We start from the raw sequence: 23,635 nt of genomic DNA on the forward strand, positions 1-23,635 counted from the left end.
CTTTTTAAGATGAGTACTTCTGAAGTGCATTTGAGACGACTGTCACAGAAGCTGAATAACCGTTGGGCTCAGAAAGTCTTCCCGCGCTGGTGGAAGAGCCCACTAGTTTGGAGAATCAGACTCTTTCTTACTTTATTGAAAAAAATAAATAAATTTTTAAACTTTTCTCCCAAAGTGTTCTTTCACTTAATTTGAGTACTGGCTACATATCGACTTGGGTGTTTCTCTTCTTAGTCTTTGTCTTGTCTTTTTAGGTTTCAGGTAGGACCATGGCCTCTTGGGAATCTGTTCAGCAGGACAGGAATTCAATTTCGGCAGGATTTTTCCTACACGTCTATGCAGACAGCCTGGGTTTTGATGAGGACAATGCATGAACACAGGACACTCAAATTCTTGGGGCAACTAGAGATGCCCATGTCTTAAAAATCAGTTCCCCATATACACTACATACTAATACTGGTACTGCTGAAAGCATAGGAGAAAATATCTTTATCCACTCATATATGCAAACAATATGGATCTGACACAGGTGTTTGGCACCATTAATACAATGAAGCCCTCACTTTCTGAGGAATGGCATTTTTAATCCCCAACAGGACAGATTTTGTTAAATAGATACGGAATTGCTATCCACAGATCACTCCACCTGCAAGTGGACAAAGAGCAGAATATAAACGACCACGTTATTCGTTATCCTCATGTCCTGAAGTTCCACAAGTGACAGAGACATTCAGGAAACAGAACTCACCGGGGCTACTCGGAACCGTGGAGATTCAGACTGCGTCATTTCCCAGTGAAGATATAGAAATAAGCTTCAGTCACCTTCTGGAAAAGGCTCTACCTTAGCTTATTACAAAAACATCGTCTTCACCTTGCCAGGTGCCGGGCAGCCTGGCCGTTAGCCAGCAAAGCACTTAAGCAAACACACAACTTAAAACATGTGAAGGGTCCCAATCACGCCATACATCTAATTGCTTTTCTGGATTAGGGCCAAAGCACTCAACACGCTGTAGATCAAGACCTCGCTGACAACACTGATATCCCCACACATGCAAATCTCAGACACACAAAAAAAAAAATCCAGTAGCATCCTTGAAGCCTTTCCCCAACTGCTGCTCCGTCCCTCTGAACGCCGGATAATAACAGATGATTTCCAAACTGCTAGTTCTGCTGTTTGAATGAATCGTTTAACAAGAACACATTCAAATTTTGACAGATTATGTGACAGATTAATCACTTATCTCTGCAATTCAGAACTCGCAGATCAATATTCGCTAATAAATATCTTTCCACCTCAAAATGTTCCATTTGCCTTCAACTCTGCACAAGAAGGGTTTCACTGACAATGATGAAATTATAAACAATTTGTTCTGTGAAAGTCAATCTCTTGTTGTTCCGCTTTCAATATATGGTTTGTAGAGGAACCCCAACGTGGAATATCCAATGTAGTTCATATTTATGAGTTTTTCTAAAGGAGAAAAAGAACTTTTCATGCTGTGCTGAAAACAAAAGTTTTCCAAAAAAGAAAGGAATGCACGAAGTGACCTCAATAAAATGACAACTCAATAAACAAGAATATCAAACCTCTTCAAATCAGGTTACAGAAAAGATTTTAAAAGGTCCTCTAGATCCTAGGAAGCACAAAACCTTCTCTGACCAAATTACTTCCAGTTCTTCACAACTGTGTTCAAAAGAGGAAATTGTCACCAACACAGAAAATCAATAGGAAATGTTCCAGACAATAATGCAGCAGTAAGGCTGGACCAAAACAGTAAATTCAGGGTAGATAGGAGTTTGGGGAATGGAAAAAACAAGTGAGCTAAACAACAAAATAGCTACTGAACAGCCTCTGCATCCGTCCCACACTCAAAAAATAACATGGCCATTTGTTTAATCAACCAGACCGCACGAAAATAAAGATCTGAAAGGGTATCAGCAGAACAATTCCCCAAAGCAAAACAAAGGATGTAAATAAACAACGTAGAATGGAGATGTAAATAAACAACGGAGAATTCAAACGTCACACCACAAGAGCCTTTCTATTGCCTTTTAGTCTTTGGCTTAGCACGCATTATTATAAGGCAAACTGTCCACCTTCTTTCAAACAAGCAACTAGTCCAAGGTCGCACAGAAAGCCAAATGCAGTCAGGACTGACTCACGCCTGCTGTTCCCCAGCCTAAGACTCGACCCGCCACAGCAAGTCCCTCTTCGGATGAGAGTGGTTTATAAACATCAACTCGTGCCATGGAAAACAGGAATTTTACAGACTGTGCCCTTAAGATTTAAATACAAGATTTTCTCATTCTATGTAAGAAAGCAACAACAGCAAGTTGTCACTGTACAGTCGTGTTTACAACACGCATGAATATTTTAGGAGTATGAGCTTACCCTGCAGTAATATACAATGTAGGTAATGGATAGTAACATCCCTAAAAGCATGAACAGATTAACCTAAAAATGTTGCTCATTATCCAAGGATGGGCAGGTTCAGAAGCTGGCAGAGAAGCAATGAGAAGTTTGGGCACAGAGGAGAAACTGGGTTGGTGGGGAGACCGCACCTGGGGTTCTGGGTCCAGTTCTGGGCGCCCCATTATGAGGGAGAGCTGGGCACACTGGGAAGAGTCCAACATGAAGGGTGAAGATGATCCAGGGCCTGAAGCACCTCTGCTGTGAGGAGAGGCTGAAAGAGCTGGGACTGAGGAGGCCCCAGGGGATCTTATCAACGTCCCTAAGTACCTGAAGGGAGGTGCAAAGATGGAGCCCAGCTCTTGTCAGTGGTGCCCAGGCCCAGGCCAAGAGGCACTGGGCACAACCTGGAGCACAGGAGGTTCCCTCTGCCCACCAGAAGCACTTCTGGGCTGGGTGGGTGCCAGAGCCCTGGCACAGGTACCCAGAGGTTGTGGTGTCCCCTCCTTGGAGAGCTTCAAACCCACCTGGGCACAGGCCTGGGCACCAGCTTGGGGTGGCCCTGCTGGAGCAGGGTGGGACCAGGTGGCCCTGAAGGTGCCTCCACCCTCAGCCTCGCTGCCATTCTGTGAAAACTCAGAGACAAAATGAGGCCCTTAAGGCAGGGAAAAAAAACCACAAACATCTTAAACCCAGGGGCTCATCTGGGGCCATTCTACTGAAGCTCAAAATCAGAAGGTCAGTTGGGTTTAAAAGAAACTAGAATTTGGGGCCTAACTTTTTTTGTCCAAAGGGATGGTCAGTCTCCTACCAATTAACATGCTGTTCTCAAGATTGTAGAAATAAGCTGAGGTTTAGCAAATACTCCATGGAAACCTTTTCAGATTCATTAAGTACACCAAGTCAGTTTTATTCTGCTTAAGCCAGCACATATTTTAAGTGAAGTCTCACAGGCAGTCTCGCTGGCTGGATTACTTGCGCAAGCCAAATTTAGCAGGTGCATAAATGCCAGCATCATCAGGATCTTACTGAGGTGCTGGGACTGATGGTATTTTAACACAGCCATCAGAAGTTTAGTAAAGCAAAAAATGTCATTTGTGAACTCAGTTACAGCACAGAGGACCTAAAAAAAGTTCACATTCACCTCAAAGCGACCAATCTTTCTCCTTGGATGGACTAGCCATTGCGGGTTTTTGGTTGTCTTGTTTTAAAAAAAATAAAATAAAAAAATCTGCCCTAGCAGCAGATGGCCACAATCCTCCCCCAACGCCAGAATTCAGCGCTGTGAAGCTCAAGACGAGCAACAGCCCTTGCAACCGCTGTCAGTGCAACATAAGCATCTTCACCGGGCCTGCAGCTCCTTTAACGCCATGTAGGACCTTTTCAAAGGGATGATGACATAACAGAAACCAGGCTCCAGAAGTTTTGATTCTGTGCTCATAAATGCATTTTCAATGCCCTAGACACCTTCAAGAAGTCGTCTCTTACCGATATTTTAGCCTGGACTGCAGTGAAAAGATAAAGAATTTTTCAGCAAGAGGAATTCATGGATGCGAGACGACAGGAGAGCTGGGGGAGTGAAAGAGCCCTGCTGAACACAGAAAAGAATTGAAAAATTGAGAAGTAGAAGAGCTCTTCAAAAGATCTTTCATCCACAAGACAGCAAAATTTTTACAGCATTCTTCACGAAAATTTTCTTCTCCAGTCCCATTCCACTAAGGAGGGTTACACAGAATCAGGATTACAAAAGTCCTTCTGCTGAATTACCTCCGCATTGAGCTGGATGAATTGCAAACAGGACCATACATACATGATTAAATCATTGAGCACTAGAGTAGTTATTTGGAGAGAAGCACCAAAAAAAAAAAAAAGCGACCACTTAAATACCACCCACTCCAAACAGAGTGCCCAACGCAGACATGGTCGCACATAATTTAAGCAGTCTGTCCCGAGTTCTAAATTATGTCTGTGTGCACATAGAGGAGTTACCTGGGAATTCATAAATTGGGTCTATATTGAGCAAACAGACTGACCGATACCTGAAACTGCCCATTTTAAGCTGGCTGTGGAACATGTCTGGCGATGCAGCTGGTGTAACAGGGGTCATTCAATGGAACTTCTAGACTCTTAGAACCAAGTGTGTCTGCATTTTCTTATTAAAGGCATTGTTGTACTGTTTCGTCTTCTTTTTAGGCTAAAAAAAGCCACATACTTTTATTTATTTATTTATTTGGCTGGGGAACAAATTAAATTCATAAAATTCCCCGAAGTTAACTGTATTATTGCTCCGCCCTGGATGCATTTGCTGGCTGCACTGCTCCGTTTTGCAGCACTTACCTCTGTAGCAGACACTGAGGCACAATTCTGAGGGGGCTGCTGCTGGGAGAAGTTAAAGGGATTCCCACTCATCCTATGCAAGCTTTCAGAACAAAGCAACGATCATTAATACAGCACAATATTATGCACACAAACGAAGACATTCCTAGTAGATCATGTAAAAATCTTACAACAGGCCACGAAGAACTATTACAGCTTTTGTCAAAGAGTTTTTCCATACCACTAATTAATATGTGAACCTTTAACTCAAACTTTGAAGAAGTTGTTAATTATATAGCTTACAGTAAAACTAAATGTAAAAGAGAAGAATGTTTAACAAAACCTTCAACCTGAACCCCTGGCCTTAAAAAAGTACTAACAGAAAATATAACGCTAGCACTTCTTGCTAATCACCGGAGGCTAAACTGCTGGGAACACGTAGCACCAGTTAGAGAACACAATGGACAATCCACTCAACATTACAGTAGAGACTTCTCAAAAGGCAGAACACATTTTTGTGACCTTGGAGATAAGTCTCATAATCTCATTCTCATCTGCACCTGCAGATCCCTTCGCTTGGGTATTTGATGTTTGGATTTTCGTTCAAATGACTTTGCAGAGAATGTCAATACATGTTTAGGTGGACTGTAAGAAGTAGGAAATCATTTTGCTTCTGCTCATGTTTGACTACAGAATACATTTAAGCCTGTCAGTGCAAAAATTCAGATTAATATCTAGTCAGTTTTCAGAAAATGCTATATATACACACACATACATACATATAAAAATACAAAGTACAGGGAATATATGTTTCATATCTACTATTATGCCTCAGCAACAAGGAACATTTCTCAAACTCAGCCTCTGAAGAATATTACACCAGAGAACATTATGCTGAAAGAATGATTCCTAAGAAAGGAAGGTGGGATTTGGGAATACAAGGACCAAATTCTAACCTGTTTTACACAACTTACAACCTCAGAGAATTTCAAAGAATCACAAAGGTTGCAATCAAGGGAAGGCTGACTTTCTAAGTCACCACAGAAATTTCTACAAATCACATCTCCTGATCTACTTTTACTCAGATGTTTTACAGTAACTAAGGCTTTATTCATCCTTCCAAAAAAACAAGATACTAAGATTTCCAAACCACAGTGGTTATTAAGCACAAAGAGTCACAGTTCTACTTCAAGCATGGTGCTAACCAGTTGCTGGTAATGACAGCCCTGTCTCAAACCACACCAGTCATGAAGTTACCGACAGAAGACTTTCTCCTTCAGTACTACTTCCTACCACAAAGCTGACGGATGTTCCAATTTAGACTGCAACATGAAATTTTCCAGGGCTTTGGCCTACCCACTTACCATGCACTGAAAATTATTTTCACAATTCAACTGTAGCTACAAGTGTCCCATCCCCCGGAATATTTATTTTGTTAAGTTATTCCTCTGACCCTAAAGTATTGAAATGTATTTAGAAATGCATTTCCTAATTGCCTGAGCAATGGATGTTAGGCACTGAAGAACCACAAGGTGTGCAGGTTTTGTTGAGATGAATGCCTCAGAAAAACATGGCACTTTCCAATTCCACCTGTTGTAATTCAACACAGAAAGAAGCTGAAGCTTTTAGAGTGAAAATATGGCCAAATTGAAAAGAAAAACAATATATATTCATATACACACAACAACCATCTTACATGATACCAAAGAGCTACGAGCCACACAGCTTTATTAAGAGCACCCCAGTAAAAACATGAACTCTACTGCTCAACATGGATGGAGCTGCAATAGTCGAGCTGCGTGTCCCACACTGCAAACAAACTGAAGGACGTAGCCAGCTGAGCCAAATGAAAGGAAGCTGTAGATACTAACAGGGAGATAGATATTAGAAACACTTCTACTGTTACATCACAAAAGTTTCAGGAACTCTATCCACTAGAGTCATCACACCCACAGATCTTTGGTAACATCTTAATTTTTCCACCATCAGCACCAAGACAAGCTCTAAAGGAAAGACACCATGAATTAAGGCAAATTATCAGGAGAGGTTAGCATGAGAGAACAATTCAACGGCACCATCATTTATCACTTTGGCAGGTAACGTGGCTGGGAAACGCAGTTTTTCCTAACAGGGCATCAGGCATGTGACACACTGATTAAGCTGCGAGGGAACATAGCACCAAATCATTGCAATAAAGTGAGCTCATCCTTTTATTGTGCCCTAGCTAATCATCTGTACGTCTGCTTGTTCTATTTCATTGTCCTTTGTGAGTAAAAAGGGGATGAATTTTGATATTATGCTTAAGGGACCACTCTGATTTATCTATTTACCAACCTGTTGGGAGGTTTAACTGACTTGGATTGTTCTCCTTGTCATAAACGACAACTTCGGACTACTTAAGCTGAGGAGGGAAAATTAATGACATGATTAACCTTTCTGCAGTTGGAACGAATCTGCCAAGCAGCAGACAAGAATCCCGTTCTCGCTTTCATCCTGGGTGTTGCACAAGGCTATAGGTCAGCCCTCGGACAACACAGCAACCAGCTCTTTGTCCTCCACCTCGTGCTATGAGCCTTTTCTAGAGGAGGCTTGACACAAGAGACTTGGCCATCAGCAAGGCCAAGCAAACAGCTCCCCCGTCTAGTAAAAAAAAATAAATGAGAAAATTACACAAAGTGTTATTTTTCTTGGAGGTTTCGCCCCTCTAAAATCATGTTATTATAATGCAAAATTAGATGTGGGATTTTCAGAAGAATCTAATGTAATTAGTTGCCCAAGTCCCACTGGATTGCCAAGGGAGTTAGAGCCTGAATGCCTTTGGCTCTTTTGGAAAACCCCACCCATCAAAGAAATTCATAGGATGCCTCAGTATCAACTACAGAAAAAGCAAGTAATGAGTTGAACATTGCTTCAGAGTTATTTTTGAAGAACTTTACAGGGTTCCTCAGCCACTACAACGTTGTGAATAACAGCACTACCACCAAGTTTTCCACAAAAAAAGCTTTGGGAAACAACACTTCACCCGCAGACACCACGGTAAAAAGTGATCAGTGACACTAAGTCGCATTGTATTACTAAAAATAAAAGGCAATGTTCCAGTAAATAAAAGCACCAGAACCACATCACTCAAAACCACAGCATCTAAGCTAAGCGCACATGTATTTTTCATTCTTTTCTCCTAGCACTGCTCTTTGATGTTTTTTCAAGCCTATGCTATAAATGCAAAGCAGAGGGACTCCGGCTTTTATTACTGGAAAGAATGAATTAACAATGCGAGACATTTTATTATTATTTTAATCAGTTTCCAGCTCACAGCTTCACTGAGAGCACACCAACAGTCAAACATTTCTTAGTCCTCTTCCAGTAAACGAGGACCCCGAAGAGCTCTACACGGTATTTAATTACATACTAGGAGTAGGACGACTGTGTACAGGCCACATTTAATTAACTAATTCCCTCATCTCCCCCTTTTCTCAGGTGAAAATAGGTTTCCATGGTTCCTAGCATGGACACAGTTACAGTCTCCTCCCGCTGTTTGCTTAGGAACAACAAGTTGCGTGTGGATTCTAAAATAAATAATGCTGATATTTTTGCACATATATTACATATTTTGAGAGACGGGGGTCTTTTGTGTTCCTCAAATGGCTTTCAACGCTGCAACTTTTGAAACTACACAAAGGGCTGTGGTGAAGACCTAAATTTGAAGGGAAGACACAAATAGAGGCCTTGTCCACAGACCATCAGCTACCAGCAAGCCCTACAGAGGGCTACCACCACTTTCTTTGTTGCATGAGATAGGAAGATTCAACATTCAGTTGAACCACCAGGTTTGGTAATTGACTGCTCAACCTTAAATATGGCAGATTCATTTTGAAATACGGAACTGAAGAGAATCTCATCGAGCTTGGAAGTTCAGAACAAAGCTGCGTATGAAACCAATGTGGGACTCATCATCTCTCTGAAGCTTTCACACCAACACAACAGGACGACAGAGGAAGGAAGGGAAGGGGACTACTGGCAAGAAACGCAGATCGAGTAAAACAAAACATTTTCAAACCATTCCTCCTTAAAATATGAAAGGTATTATCTGTGGGCAGAAGACAGAGTGCCCACGAAAATAAAACTGCTTTCACAATTTCTATTGCTTCTGGGGAAAGCTGGGTGGTTACACAAGATTCTCACCTTTCTTCTGAATCGTTTTATAGTGGACAGCTTTTGAAGAAAATGTTTAAAGTTAAATCTTTAAACAGAGGGAATTCAATATTGACATTTTACTCTAACTTAGATAAAGCGCTGCTCCTTGGCCTACCAAACCCATAGGGCCACTGACTTCAGGAAACCATCAGGCTTACTTCTCCCCTTCCACATCTGCTCTGGTGTACCAGACAGGCTGGCGGGGAGCAAATTCAGACTTAAAATAATCATGTACCTTGAAAGGGAGCAGTACTGACTAAATCAATTCCCTTTTCCTGCTGCCACAAGTTCAGGACACGGGCTCTTCTGTTACCATCAAGCTCATTTCCTCCTGATCTCTGTAAATCCTATTTCAGTGTCTGTGTTTGGTGAAGGTTGGGAGGTCCACAGAGTGCAGCCTGCCAGGGAGGAGGCGTTTCCAGAAACACTGTGCAGTTATTCAGAATTTATGTAAATCCCCACATGAACTTCCATTAACTACTGCTGGCCCTTGGCACAACCGAAATAGAGATTTACAAACTATATGGTTAGAGAAATACCCATTACATTATCATGCAAATCAGTACCCCACTTTGTAAGGCAGAAACATGCACACTTCACATTTAAAACTTCAGTTTGGTGTTGCCACACCCAACAGGGTCCAATCGGCAGGCACATCGTACCTTCACGTAACGAGCACTAAAACTAGATGTACTGGTTAGTAAACCCATCTTCTCCTCCTCCAAAGAATCCAAAAGCACGTAAAACCAACAAAAACAAAAGCAACTAGTTGTTAACCACATGAAGCAAGATTTTGATTTTAGTTGAGATTTTTAAAATAGCCGTTCTTTTCCATTCACTTAAAAATGAACTCAATACAATAGAGAAATACATCTCAACCCGTTTCGGGGTCTATGTCACACGGGCACTTCTGAAGCATGACACCAGCACTTCCCACAGAGAAACAAGACAGAACGGAGGTACAAGAAGTAGTTCAGATTTTCCCTTTTAGCTACTGGAACAGAGAGGAGCACCTCCCATGTTGATTTCTTACAAATCAGTCTGGGTTGTTTGCTGTTGTTTTAAGTTCCTGGTTAGACGTACAAAACGCTGACTTACATGGCCATTACCAGAACGCTGCTGAGCACAACAGAAGGATTTGGAGGTGGAGAGGAGTCGTTTGTTCTCAATTTAAGTTGGGAGTTTGTCGTTCCCTGCAAAGTACGCAGGCTTCGAGCCCTCCAGTCTCTCAGTCCAGAACTCACCGGTGAATCATCAGCCACTTGCTGGTGGTTTGTACATACAGATTTGCACAATATATATAGAAAAGGAAACTGTGTTCTCTTGCTGCTAAGTCCTTTGGATAAATCTTGGTCAAAGCCTGGTGCAGCAGAAATTTCTCAAGCCAAAGAACGCATGTGAACTAATTAAGAGAAAATATCAAGGTTGGTTTTGTGTTTAAATACTTTCTCACCATGGCCCCTCAGCCGTGTACATGCCCTCAACAGCATCACAGTCCTCCCACTTCAGACTCAAGTCTTCGTTATCCATCACCAGAGCTTGCACCAAGCATTGTAAAGATATTACATATATAAACCTGATGACACATTACTCAAAGCACTGAGAGCTATTTGTAGACTTCCTAAGTAAAGCCACTTGAAAAGGCAGCTGGTCAGTGAAACCATGAAAGAAAGTACAAAATCAACAGAATATTGAAGCCTGTAGATCATCATCAAAGACTTTAATTAAAAACGCCAAATTTTAAGCATTGGGTGTTTTGCATATTCATTTCCTGATTCTCGGTGGTGAAGGGCAACCGTAAGGTCAAGAAAACCAAAAAACTCAGAAACTCAGAAACAACAAAAAACCTCAAAACGGGCCCCACCAGAAACAATAGGTATTTCCAAACCCTTCCGTTTGTTTCGCTCATTCAAACATTAGCTCCCCCATGTGTAAAACGCAGCGTGGCATCACCCTGGTGAGATCAGATGACTGAGTCACTTTGATGATGACAAGCATGCTGTGAAGTAGATGTTCCTAAAATGTTTTATGCATGCCACCGGTGACACACAACACATTTCAAAGTGCTGCCTATGTGTCCAGAGCTGCAGCAGCAACAGCTTCCCACGTGTATGCGAGCAGACTTGCAGTTGCCTTCACAAGTGGCAAGGAGCTGCTGTTACCTACAGCGTTAGCTCCTTGCATGCAAATCTCCATAAATGCTGGACCTTCTCTTCTGCCTCCAGCCCTGGAGCAAGGCCAAGAGAGAGTGGAGTTGGTGAAACAAGGAAAAAAGATGGGGGGAGAGCTAGAAGAAGAAAGGGATGCATGGGTGTGAATGGAGAGCAGCAAGAGGTAGGTATGGCTTGCAGAATGAAAGAGGAGGAAAACTAGAAATTAATATTCTAGCAGCTCCTTTCTGAACTTATGTATTTAAGCTTGGCATCCTCTAACTGAGGGAGGCTGAACTTCTTCACCCACTTTGGTCTCAGTCCTACAACTTCATTGAGAGGGGCTCACCTGCAAACACACCTGTCTAAGAACAAAAACCAAGGAAGATAAATTAACAGAAATTTAAGAAAATTTTAGCTAATGCAATTCCATAGCTTCCTATGGCACCGAATTACTCAATAACATCATGCAGCACCCCAAGAACACAAAGCTGAGATTTCGTATCAGGAAAGAAACAGCAGGAGCTGGTAAACCTCAGGAAAAGAAACGGATTCTGCCTTACCGCTTTGTAAATGTCACGCATGTTAAACACACCAAGCGCACAGCACAGGAGCGGAAAGGCTTTTAAGCAAAACAGTTTCCAAACATTTCCCTAGGATATCAGCCACTCTCTAACATTAGCGGGAATTTGCCTGCATGAATCCCTCCTGCACTGCTGTCAGATTAGACGCCTTGCAGTGAGGACATGATGAGCATTTGGCCTTTTCCCGTTCGCAGCATTTTTATGATGCTACTAAGAGTATGTCTCACTGCCTTTAAAGCTACTCACACGGGGACCAAGTGTGAATAAGCTCAGCACATCAAAAGAGATGTGGTTTTATAGTCCCATAAAACATGTCTACAAATGCTGATGAACTACTTGTAGTCTCTCCTAATTCTAGCTGACAGCGGGAATAAAGTGCAGCGGACACCGATAGTAACCGGGGAGAAAAAAAAAAGCACATCAGACCTAATAAAACTGTACAAGAATCTAGGGAAATGGTTAAAATCAAAGGCAGTGCACATATCCGCAGCCAAGTTTACATTTCTTCTACATCAGGCCATAATTAATTAACAGTTCGAGAAGATGAAGGCTGAGAAGCAATTCACAGGCAGGATATTTTGTACACCTTTATTCAGAATACCCTTGTTGCTGCTGGCAACTGAAGCACAGACTTCCCATCAGGTGTGGTGGCCACTTGACAACCTTCACGCTCATTCTCAGAGAACTTTCAGCTTGCAAAGGAAAGACTTCTCAGTGACATTGTTGGAACAAAGCCACAAAAAAAACCATGTATATGCTCTCAAATTGTATAAATTAGAAAGCATTTGACAGCGGACAAGGATTCAAAAGGCACAGGTTTCACTCAAACTGCCAAATATCAAAGTAGGGAATGCGCCATTCCCCCGTTCTGCATTCCCAAACTCAGAGCAGACTCTCTCTCAACCTGGCACCCTAGCCAAGTTGCCCTCCGCTGTAACTAACAGTTTTTGTAAATTATTTACTGATGGGGCTCCTCACAGGTATTTTTTTGCACCTTTTTCCTCCAGTAGAAGACAGTCTTTAAGGAAAATAATATGTATACGTTTTTAATGCACATATATGCATTTAGCTACTTAAATATTTCATAGAATCATAGAATATCCTGAGTTGGAAGGGACCCTTAAGGATCATCAAGTCCAACTCTTGATACCGCACAGGTCTACCCAAAAGGATATTTAAGGATAAATTCCCCTGAAAAAAATTAAAACGATAAATTCACATCTATGTTCAACATTAAAAGGTAAATCCACCTGAAATCAAGAGCTTTTCAAGTCCATAGCAGCGTGAGGCTCTACAGTGTGGACAGAAGAAGGTGATTTTTTCCTTGCTCACATACCTGCAAACATTTCATTAAATGAGCTAATCTTTTTTAAATCTCCCAAACCATAAGCTCAGTGACCTCTTCTGCAATAAACTGCACAAGTGATCGTACACTGTTCAAACAACTCATTCTTATGCAGGGCTTTCTCTCTTTGAACTTTAAAGCAAACGTTAGTGTTTATGAAATACATTGGATCAACAGCTCTGGGATAAAAGTGACTCCCGAAATAAAAGCTGTAACGCAGAATTGTTCACGCACATTTCTGCTGTGTCGCCACGCTAATACGGCAGTTCAGTTAAAAAGGGGGGGACTTAATTAATTAATTAAATGCCTGGGACAGGCAATAATCCGACGTCGATAGCCAGCTCAGCTCTGGACCTCTTCCAGGTGTCCGTTACCAAAGCAATTCAGTTAGCTTTAAACACACTTCACTTCAGCAGGAATCATCCTGTTAAAGGGAAAACAGATCGATGGGCATTTCTACTTCGTATTTCTGGTTTTTAAAAGGGAAGGTGCGCCATCGCTCTCTCGTTCTTTGCCCTTCCACATGCATAATACATCTTATGCTGTGGAGTCTCTTTGCACTTGAAAACTTTCTCACCTTTACCAGGGCAATTTCAACCACCTTGAATTCCTTCTGCGTCGTCTTAAGAGCTTAAGGAAGGTACCAAATTACTTTCTGTTTCGAAGTGTAAGGAGACAACTTCAATCATTACGTAAGTTGGAACAATGCTATCAAATGTTTTAGCACAAAGGACATCACACACCCCCTAGAAGTATACTTAGCGGGACCAAAATTTAAGATACATCTTCCTGCAATATTATCTTGTCCCTTCCCAGATTCAGACAGGAGACTTTCGTCCTGATCCACAAATGTTCACTGAAATTTTCGTGCTGTTAGTAGATATGTGCAGGAGGAAAAAAAGAAAGTTGTGTTATATTCACTGTGCTGGATTTCTTAACAAACAAGCATGTTCTCAGTTCACTTCCAACAAGAAATGGGGGGAAACAAAACATGCCCAGTGGCCCACTCCATAATTATTTAAATTCCAACGTTCAATATCAGCAACCTGAAGAATGTGATGCTCTCTCTCCCTGCTTTATGCACCCAACACTGAAACTGCATTTTTCAAAAGCTGCAGAAAAATCACTTGCACAACCGTCACCCTCTCGGCTGAAGGCGAGATGAGCATTAATGAGACACACCAGTCAGGAGTCCGAGGGCATCGGTTCCACACATTTAAAACCATTTAAAAGGAACCAGAAAAACTGCCAAGCGCATTATTTTGAGGACAACCGTGAAACCGTTAATTTCCACCAGGAAACGTTCTGAAAAATAATGCTGCTGCAGATTCAAGACATCACCTGGTGAACTTCCCAAATGCGACAGCTATTTCATACATCTGACATTTCAACCAGCATTTATGACATATTAACGCACTCTCCTCCGAGAATCTTACTCTACTTTATAAGTATTAACTGTGTCATAAATAGTTAATTCATCCTTTAAATGTGAAGTTTCGGCAACGAGAGCTGTGGGTACCCAGCCCAGCACCCAAAGACTCAGGCACGGAATGACACGGAATGACAGTTGCCGGGATAAAGCTTTTGCTCCCCTTCTTTGCAGCACATTGCTGCCCTCACCAACACAGACACAGTTCAAGGACCTGAGCAAGCGAAAAGTGAAGCCAGCAAAAACCATCTGACCTAATCAACTCCCTCCAATTAGGTAGCTGCTGGGAAAATGAGCAACGCTGCCAAGCAGTGGATGTAGCGTATTAAATTGAGTACAAAGACTGCTGGCCTGCACTGCCCTTCCCCTGCTCACTTGTGTGCTTAAGGACCCGTAACTTTTGCCGTTAACTTGCTTACAAAGTCGCCAAGTGGCTGAGCTTACTGGCATATCCCCGCGTGCTCTTGCACGACTCCCTGAGAAGCGTGGCAGAGCAAACAATTCAGTGCAGCTTTTCAGGGAGATGCTCATGCTGCTGGCCACCAGCCCTGGCTGCGTACTGCAGAACCGCTCCATCCCCTGCTCCCATCACGAACTCGCTCGTGTGCCCTTCCTCAACACGAGGAAGAAAACGTCACAGCTTCTGGACGGAGGAGCTCCACGTGCCAAGGAAGAGGCTCTCTCGTTCAACAGTTTCTGGTATCTCCAGCTCTGCAGCAACAGAACAGTAGCGTGTGGGCAGGCAGGAGGCTTCCATTTCCCTTGCCATAGTTTTCTTACAGTTTCAGCAATGCTTAGGCTGCTAAATTACACTATTCGGGGAAAACACCTGCAAGCATTAGACAGAGGACCACAAAAAAGGACAGTAATCATTGTAAACGTTTTCTCAGCAGACAGCCCACCAGCCAGCCTGAACACTTGTGTTCCGTCCCCCTGGTGCTGCTGAAGATGCAATCTGTGTCCTGGAGCACATATATGATTTTCCTTGTCTTCTGAAAAGAAAAAAGAGATAGGCCACCTTCTTTTTAAAAAAAAACGAGAACTACAACTACAAATACTACTACTGTTAGAGAAGAAAAGAAGATCTCTTCCTTGGAGGCAAACAGCACCAGCCTAAGCTGATAACAGGATCCTGAGTGCGCATGGAGATGTCACATTTGCTGGGTGTTTTCTCTGGCAGCAGGGCATTGCACTCCTACAAAGCAGCTGACAGGACGATCACCCTGTCACTGGAAGGTGGCGTTTCTGAAGCAGCTGAATGAACGCTGGTATTATTCGGCGGGGACAGATGCCTCTTTCTCGCCGTGGTATCAAAAGACGGTGCTAAAAAAAAGGTGAATGAACTGCTCCAAGTTCTAAAAGCAAGGGAGAGCCATCACAGCAAGCATCAGCTGCATGTCCACTGCTGGTGCTCCCCTGACACCACTACAATGGGACAGAAGGCACACTTGCCTTTTACTCAAGCACATACATCGCTCTGCCTTTCACACAACAAAGCCTAAATGGCAGCGCGTCATCACTTGGGATGGGGGAATGCCACGCACACACTGAATTGTGCCAAAAAAAAATCCGAATTCCTTTGCTGTGTAGTCCTGAAGCAACTCTTCATGTCAGTACAGCTCCACCTGCCACTGTAAAACAGCTCACAGCAATCTCCAGCCCAGTGCTCGGCCCTACGATAATCCCCTGCAGAAGGATATCCCACCCACTGCTACACTGATGAGCTAAATTAGCTCCATATATAAAAAGAGAAAGTTAAAATTTAAACAACTTCCAAATCTCTCTTGCTGGCACGGCGATACAGCTACAGGCCAGGCTGGCTCCGGTACAAATAACTTCAAACTGTGTTTTCCTGAACAAGGCTGCCCTAATATTTCGACGAACTGATTTCTTTGTTTGTTTGTTTTCTAGCACTCTGGCATCCAGCTCGAAAAGGTCACTCTGCCTTCTTCCTGACGAGTTCGGTATTATTCCTCTATTCACAGAGAAGGTCAAAAATATATTATATCTGCATGTTCAGTATCTAAACACTGCCTGTCTTTGTGCCACCTATCCAATACCGTACCACAGCGCTTCGTGCTGTTATTAGGAAGCATTCAGAAATCCAGCTTAAAAAAAATAAAACAAAACAACAGGCTTCTCAAAACAACTCTCTCATGTTCTCCGCAAAGGACAATTTCCAGCCCACCACGAGCGCGCGTTATTACTTTTGTACCCAACTACAAAGAGATAACCTTGCTGTAACGTATTTCCCATGCCGAGCTGCACAATGTACATGTGGCAAAGATTACCCATGTGAATTACCCAGCCACGTGATGCTGCTCCGGCATGATGAATAAGTTTCATTCATTAGGATCTGCAGGAACTGCATCGTTTCCCCGATGCGCCCCACCACTAACCTGCTTCCTCCAGATTTTCATCCTCCCCCAACAGCAGGCGCGTTTAAATATAAATACTTTTAAACCTAAGCTTTCTGCTCCCCCTGCCACTATTGTAAGATCTTCCCTCAAAAAATTATCCCTATTTGAAAACACAGGATAGAAATAATTTTGTCTTGGGCTCAAAGGTTTTATTCTACTGTAAAAAAAAATAATCTGCTCATATGAAACTAACATACAAAAAAACACAAGGCTTCCAATAGAGAAATGGAAGATTTCCTCCTTTCCACGTCAGTCAATGCTCATCTCTTACCCTAAAACAGCAAGAGATTATGGAGCTTAAAGTGCTGCTTTTGTGCACTGAAAAAGCTATCCGTGACTCTTCTGGAAGCTGTTCAGCCTCCCTCTGACGCTTGTGCTGTCAGGCCAATGGCAATGAAATCTTTACAAGTGGGCTGCTACATATCTCTTGGCACTTTTCTTGCAGAAAGCTTGGTCACGTATTTTCTCCCTAACACAGGAAGCTCACTCATTCTCTGTACGTGCACACCTACACATGCTTCTGCATAAAAGTTTTATCAAGGTTATTTGGTAATAGCCAGCATAACTCACTCCCGACTGCGCCACTCATGAGGAATGAAACCATCACAAACCCACACTGATAAGGGGGAATTACCAGCCTTGTCATTCTGCTTCACTGAAGATAAAATCTTGGAAGATTCTTAGTACCGAGCTTTATCCTGCTACAGCAAAGTTTGCAGAACTCAAAGCTCTTAAAGGTTTTCTGGACCTCGTGGGTGACAGAAAGGAGGCTGGAGATTCCCCCTGCCAGACTCTTTCCTCATGTCCTTAACCCTTCCCTTTAATGGGGACAGACAGCTTTGATTTTATGATATTCTTTTGTTTAGAAAACCAGTCGTTAACTTCTGGCTGGACATTCCCAATCAATTTTTTAAAGAACAATACTGAAGGAAGGTGAAAATTTATATCAAGGTGAAAACTTACCGTGATTCCTTTAAATGAAAGCACCAACTCCTTTAGAAAGACATGTAAGTGGGGAAGGAGACAGTGGGCATGATCGAAAGGCCTGTAACTTAGGTTTTCCCTGTCCAAAAAGTATTTGCATTCACAGCATGCACACACAGCCATCTCGTGTAAGCAAAAAAACCTGTGTGCATCATTGCACAGACACACAAACCTTTAGAGAAGCAGTAAAACTGGCCTGTGACCTAGAATGAAAATGTGTGTAGGAGCCAGAGAGCTCCTAATGTGTGTAGGAACAGGACAGAAGTGTAATGATCAAAATAAATCTTGCCACTTCTCGTAAATTAAGCCAGGCTAATTTCTTCGACCTCCTCTAGCAAATACTGGGTGAGGTGTACATCCGTGTATTAGACAAAGGGGAAATTCCGAAATAAATACATGAAAAAAGAAAATAAAAACAATCTAATGAGAGTGTGTGTTGGCCTCACAAGTAGGAGAGAACAGACGTGTGACAGACAGCTCTGCTGCCTGGGAGAGCCTCAGATCCTAAGGTGATAGGCGTGGTACCAAATAAAGCCTAAGCACGGTACAGCTTTAGTATGCTGTGGCTTGGAATATGAATCAAATAAGACTTCCCTGAAAACATGCTAGCAGCTAGTGTCTCAGCTGACTATAACCAAGGCACGATGACAAGAGAAGACAAGCGATTAGAGCTGTGACACTTTATAAGACAGGCATGACATGGTAACATGGAACAAAAATGTCACTGTTTGAAAGCTTCTGCTAAATCACTTGGTAGGCAAAAGGAATCAACCTCTCCATACACTACAAGGACGAAACCAGAGATTTTTTTTTTTGCTGATATTTAAGCTCATTGGAATTTAAAAGTCTGCTATAAATGTGCCCACTTACCAAAAATCAAGACAAATTGCAGTCCAGCTGTCTCTTGAACATGACAGAACTGTTTTCTGTGGTATTCTAGTTTAAAAAATCTGTCCCAAGCTCAAAGTGTGCCCACCTGAAGGCTTCTTACCTGCAAGACATCTTGGATCTTCACCCACACATCGACCATGTCGTAGAGCTTGATATCACCATCATACTGGCTGCAAGGAGAGGCCACTGTTTGCTGAAGGTGTCCGAGGACGACAGAGTGTGCAGCAGCCACAGCGTTGAATTTGTCAAAGAGAAGCTCTAGCAGTTCCAGCAGCAACCTGAAAACCACCAAAACAACGTCCACTCATTCTCCAGAAGACACTGAGAGCACACTGTCACGCTGCACACCTGAGCAGCGGTCAGGAGTCACAGGATTGTGACTTCAGGCCCTGCTTTGTGACAGATGCTCTGTGCAGCCAGGGAAGCTTCAAACCCCCTGGGGGCTCGAGGTGATTAGCTTCGGCTGTTAGCAGCTCAGGTTTGGCACCCATATACTTCTGAGCACCTTCCTTTTAGCACCATCCTCAATACGCAAGCTCTTCACCTTTAGTGTGTTCAACTTGGGGATGTGGGAAAGACAAATACATTCATAACTACACAACATTTCAATACCATGATAGTAGTAGAGACCTTTTTAAGTTCCCAGGTAGAGCAGCAGACAGGGATGGAGACCACCTGCCTTTCCCCCAGAAGGCAGGAAGAGTGTCAATCCAATAAGAATTTACTTACCCGTACAAAATAATGCAAGATATTCATTTTAAATTATGAAATAAGCAGTATGGAAGGTTTTAAACAACATGAAAGATTAAAAAAAAAAGGGATTAAACAACAGGAAACCTAAAACATCAAGCTCTTCAGTTGTGTCAATTATAAAGATTTTTTTGTAACATGCTACAGCTATAACCTCATCAAAATGTACAGCACATTACCTGCTCCTATAGCTTCTTTACTGCCCAATTACTGTAATTAACGTACCTTTGCCAAGTCCTACATATTTTGTGATAAGGCAATGACTCGTTATTTTTGATCTTGTTATTTGGGAAAAGGAACATTCTGGTAACTTCGCTGCCATTTAATGAGAAATGCAAGTATGTGTGTAACCCCAACACAACGTGAAGGTAACACTTCCCAAATCCCTATGTTGGGCACTTCCAAGCTCTGACAGACAGGCTCCACTGCATTTCACTACAGCAGTTTAGGAATTACCACGCACTTGCTGTGTTTTCCCAGCAGAGGTTACTGTCCCCAGAGGAGGACAGAAGATCTGCAGGAGAAGCAGAGCTGCCTTCACTCATTAACCACCACACTACAGCCTTCTGTTTGTTAACAGCCACTAATAAGGTGTACATCTGTGCCTTGGACACTTTAATTCAGTACGCAAAGTATCTGCATACACCCAGTTTCGTCAGCTGTTTAAGCCAGAAGCTGGAGAGTTAATTGGAGAATCTGAGAAGCTGCTGCACATTTGCTGCTGGTACCACCAGACAGCAGGAGTCATCTGGCGTGATGCTGTGGCTAAAACCACCTACCTTAGCCTAAACTTCTAGCATGCAAAGGACAGAAGCCTGCTATTAATCAAAAACACAACCATCAGTTCATTATACATACATATACATACACACACAGCTGTATAATGCTGTAGATACGTAACTCTCCCACGGATCTCACATGGACCATCCACCTACTAGTGACGTCAATTATACAGCTCAAATGGGTAAGCAGAAGAGCACCTTGATACGACTGAAAGAGCCCATGGATAAGTCCTGGAGAGTACAGTGACCAGGTCTCTGTACTCTCTGCTCTGTGGTCAGAATGTATGTAACATTAATAAGTTGATGTTTTTAGGAATTGTCGTACTCATAGAAGGCACAAAGACATTAATATTGCCATACCTTAAGTGGCTATAGAACTAAGGCATTCATTAAAGCAATCCGAAAAACTGGTGTGTCTATCAATATCCTTCTTATTTAGGAAATGTGAAAATGCCTAATGAATAAGTGTTGTTGGCACTGAAAGAGAAAACTATTACATTTTTTTACAGGTGTTTACATATTTAAATAAGACGGTCAGGAGATAATCAAATGTATAGGACATACAAGTGATAGAAGAAAGTTTGGTGTGGAAGGAAAGTCATTTTCCTCCATTTAGGTTTTGTATAAAGCCCAGTAACTACCCTGCCCAAGGCAGAGAAGTTGCTCCTACAGAAGGAAGGAGCAACACAACCTCCTCCCTGAGCACCGTTGCCCCATCACTGCTGTTATCAGTGAAGAAGATACAGCAATGTGCAGAAAAGGCTGCCTGAAAAAACCTTTCACCGTTTTTATGCAAGTACCTTCTCCAACCTATTCTGGGCCATGGGAGAGGTGACTATGGCTTCAACAGCCCCTACAGGATTGTAGAGCTTCACACAGCAAGTACAGTTCAGTCTGGAGAAGAGGATGCTCAGGGGCGACCTTATCGCTCTCTACAGGTACCTTAAAGGAGGCTGTAGAGAGGTGGGGGTTGGTCTATTCTCCCACGTGCCTGGTGACAGGACGAGGGGGAATGGGCTAAAGTTGTGCCAGGGGAGGTTTAGTTTGGATGTTAGGAAGAACTTCTTTACTGAAAGGGTTGTTAGGCACTGGAATGGGCTGCCCAGGGAAGTGGTTGAGTCACCATCCCTGGAGGTCTTTAAGAGACGTTTAGATGTAGAGCTTAGTGATACGGTTTAGTGGAGGACTTGTTAGGGTTAGGTCAGAGGTCGGACTGGGTGATCTTAGAGGTCTCTTCCAACCTAGACGATTCTGTGATTCTGTACCGGAGAGGGGTGAAGAGCCAGCTAGGGTAGGTGGCTGCTCAGCCACAAGCCAGCAACACGAGGAGGAAAAGCAGGTGTGGGAGCATTGGGAAAGAGGAGAAATTTCCTGATTGAGGAACCAACACACAGCTTTGATAGAAATGCCAAAAAGGTAGCCTCATGGGGTCAAATGGATTCTTTGCCACTCAGAAAAATTAGCAATGCAAGCCTAAGCTCTACTAACATCCCGCTGCTAATGAAAATTTAATTCTCTACATACCTCATTATTGACCCAGGAAAGTATGAATTTGCAGAACCAAACTAGCTGGATAGTTTGACAAATTCATTTTTATTGATTCTAAGTGAGCTTCATCTCACATTATCAACTTATTTATGAAGCCATTACTAAGATAGTATTACACTGAACAGAGTTATTTGGTCTTCCCATCTGCCTGTTCTCGTGGCACAGACTGACAGAAATGAAGCTCCCCCAGCCACGTCCTTCGGCCTCACTAACACCGTGGTACATCCTCCATTCTCAACCAAAATCATTTTTCCACTTCTGTTTTCAAATTAGCCTGTACCTCTAACCTTTGTTTTGTTTTCTCTAAAAGTCTTCTAAATCACAGAAGCATAGAATATCCCGAGCTGAAAGGGACCCACAAGGATCATCGAGTCCAACTCCTGGCACCACACAGGTCTACCCAAAAATTCAGATCGTATGACTGAGAGCACAGTCCAAACGCTTCTTAAACTCTGACAGGCTTGGTGCAATGACTACATCCCTTGGGAGCCTGTTTCAGTGCGCGACAACCCTCTCGGTGAAGAACCTCTTCCTGATGACCAGCCTAAACCTCCCCTGCCTCAGCTTGACACCATTCCCTCAGGTCCTATCGCTGCTCACTGAAGAGAACAGATCGGCGCCTGCCCCTCCGCTCCCCCTCGTGAGGAAGCTGTAGGCCGCCATGAGGCCTCCCCTCAGCCTCCTCTTCTCCAGGCTGAACAGGCCTGGTGACCTCAGCCGCTCCTCGTACGTCTTCCCCTCTGGGCCCTTCACCATCTTTGTAGCCCTCCTCTGGACACTAGTAGCCCTTCTCTGGACACTAATCCGTCAGGCCGTTTTTGAAAGAAGGTGACCCAAAAGAGACGCAGACCCAGCCAGTGTCAGACAGCCAATAAGACAAAACAGCATAAAATAATATGGCCTAGATTTTATGCACACGGGGTTGCAGCACCGAGTGACCTACGCAGAACACATACAGACAATGACAGGAGCCTGGCTTGGGCAATTTGTCAAAGCAATCTCGTAACCCCTTCACTGAGAAATATGGTAAATATGCTGAGAGACAGTGACACACACCCGGAAGCAACTCCTATTGTCTGGGCACTAACGGAGAATGAATCGATGCAAAGCGACTGCTGACACCTGAATGAGGTTGCTAATGACAATCCATGCGTCTTCGCAGCAATAATGTCCTTTGCCTGGTCAGAGTGGTGGCGCGTGTATAATTTCCGTATTTATTTTAGAGCTTCGAGATTAAATAAAAGGCCAGAAGTGTCTTACAAACATGTAGGGAAAAATGCACTGAATGCAATCAGTAGGATTTAGGTACAAAATCATCAGTACACCTCTTCGTCTTTGGTCAGGTTTTCAGCTACGAGTAAGGCTCAGCCAACGTATCCTTTCCAAAAACCTGTCCCATAAATCTGGCCCTCAAGTGGGCACGCGTCTGGATTATTACTCATCTAAAGTCAGCAGCCTTCCTTACCTCAGGAGATACCCACAAATTCATTACGACATAGCAGTACTCCAAGCTAAGGCAGCACGGGCTCATCTGTGATACCCTGTCCTCTGCAAACAAGATACACATTTCTAAACAAGCAGGTATTACGCTCTAATGAGCCACTAACCAAAGATAAGTCAATGGCAACTCCTACATTTAAGCACTCTTTCATAAACTTGCTCCAAGCACAGATATCAATTAAAAAAAAAAAAAGCCACTTAAAGCTGAAGACGACTGCAGCTGGGTGAGATTCAAGTTTAATTTTCAAAATGATCTTCCACCAGGGACAAGGAACTACTAGGAACCTGCTCCTGCCCTTAACAGGTTTTAATACGTTCATGTGTCAAATTTGTAC

At 42.9% G+C, this 23,635-nt stretch overlaps 1 protein-coding gene across 8 annotated transcripts in view; it reads right to left on the reverse strand.

The window, feature by feature from the left end:
* Window positions 1-23,635, reverse strand: part of EXOC4 (exocyst complex component 4) — a 380,649-nt gene that overhangs the window by 303,687 nt on the left and 53,327 nt on the right. For all 8 annotated transcript variants that reach the window (XM_080577978.1, XM_080577977.1, XM_080577979.1 and 5 more), the window contains exon 7: window positions 18,821-18,998. In XM_080577978.1, coding sequence (XP_080434104.1) covers window positions 18,821-18,998 — 178 coding nt within the window. The remainder of the gene's footprint in view (window positions 1-18,820; window positions 18,999-23,635) is intronic.

The sequence above is a fragment of the Anser brachyrhynchus genome (assembly GCF_964034855.1).
Source record: "Anser brachyrhynchus genome assembly, chromosome: 1".
NCBI classification, from domain to species: Eukaryota; Metazoa; Chordata; class Aves; order Anseriformes; family Anatidae; genus Anser; species Anser brachyrhynchus.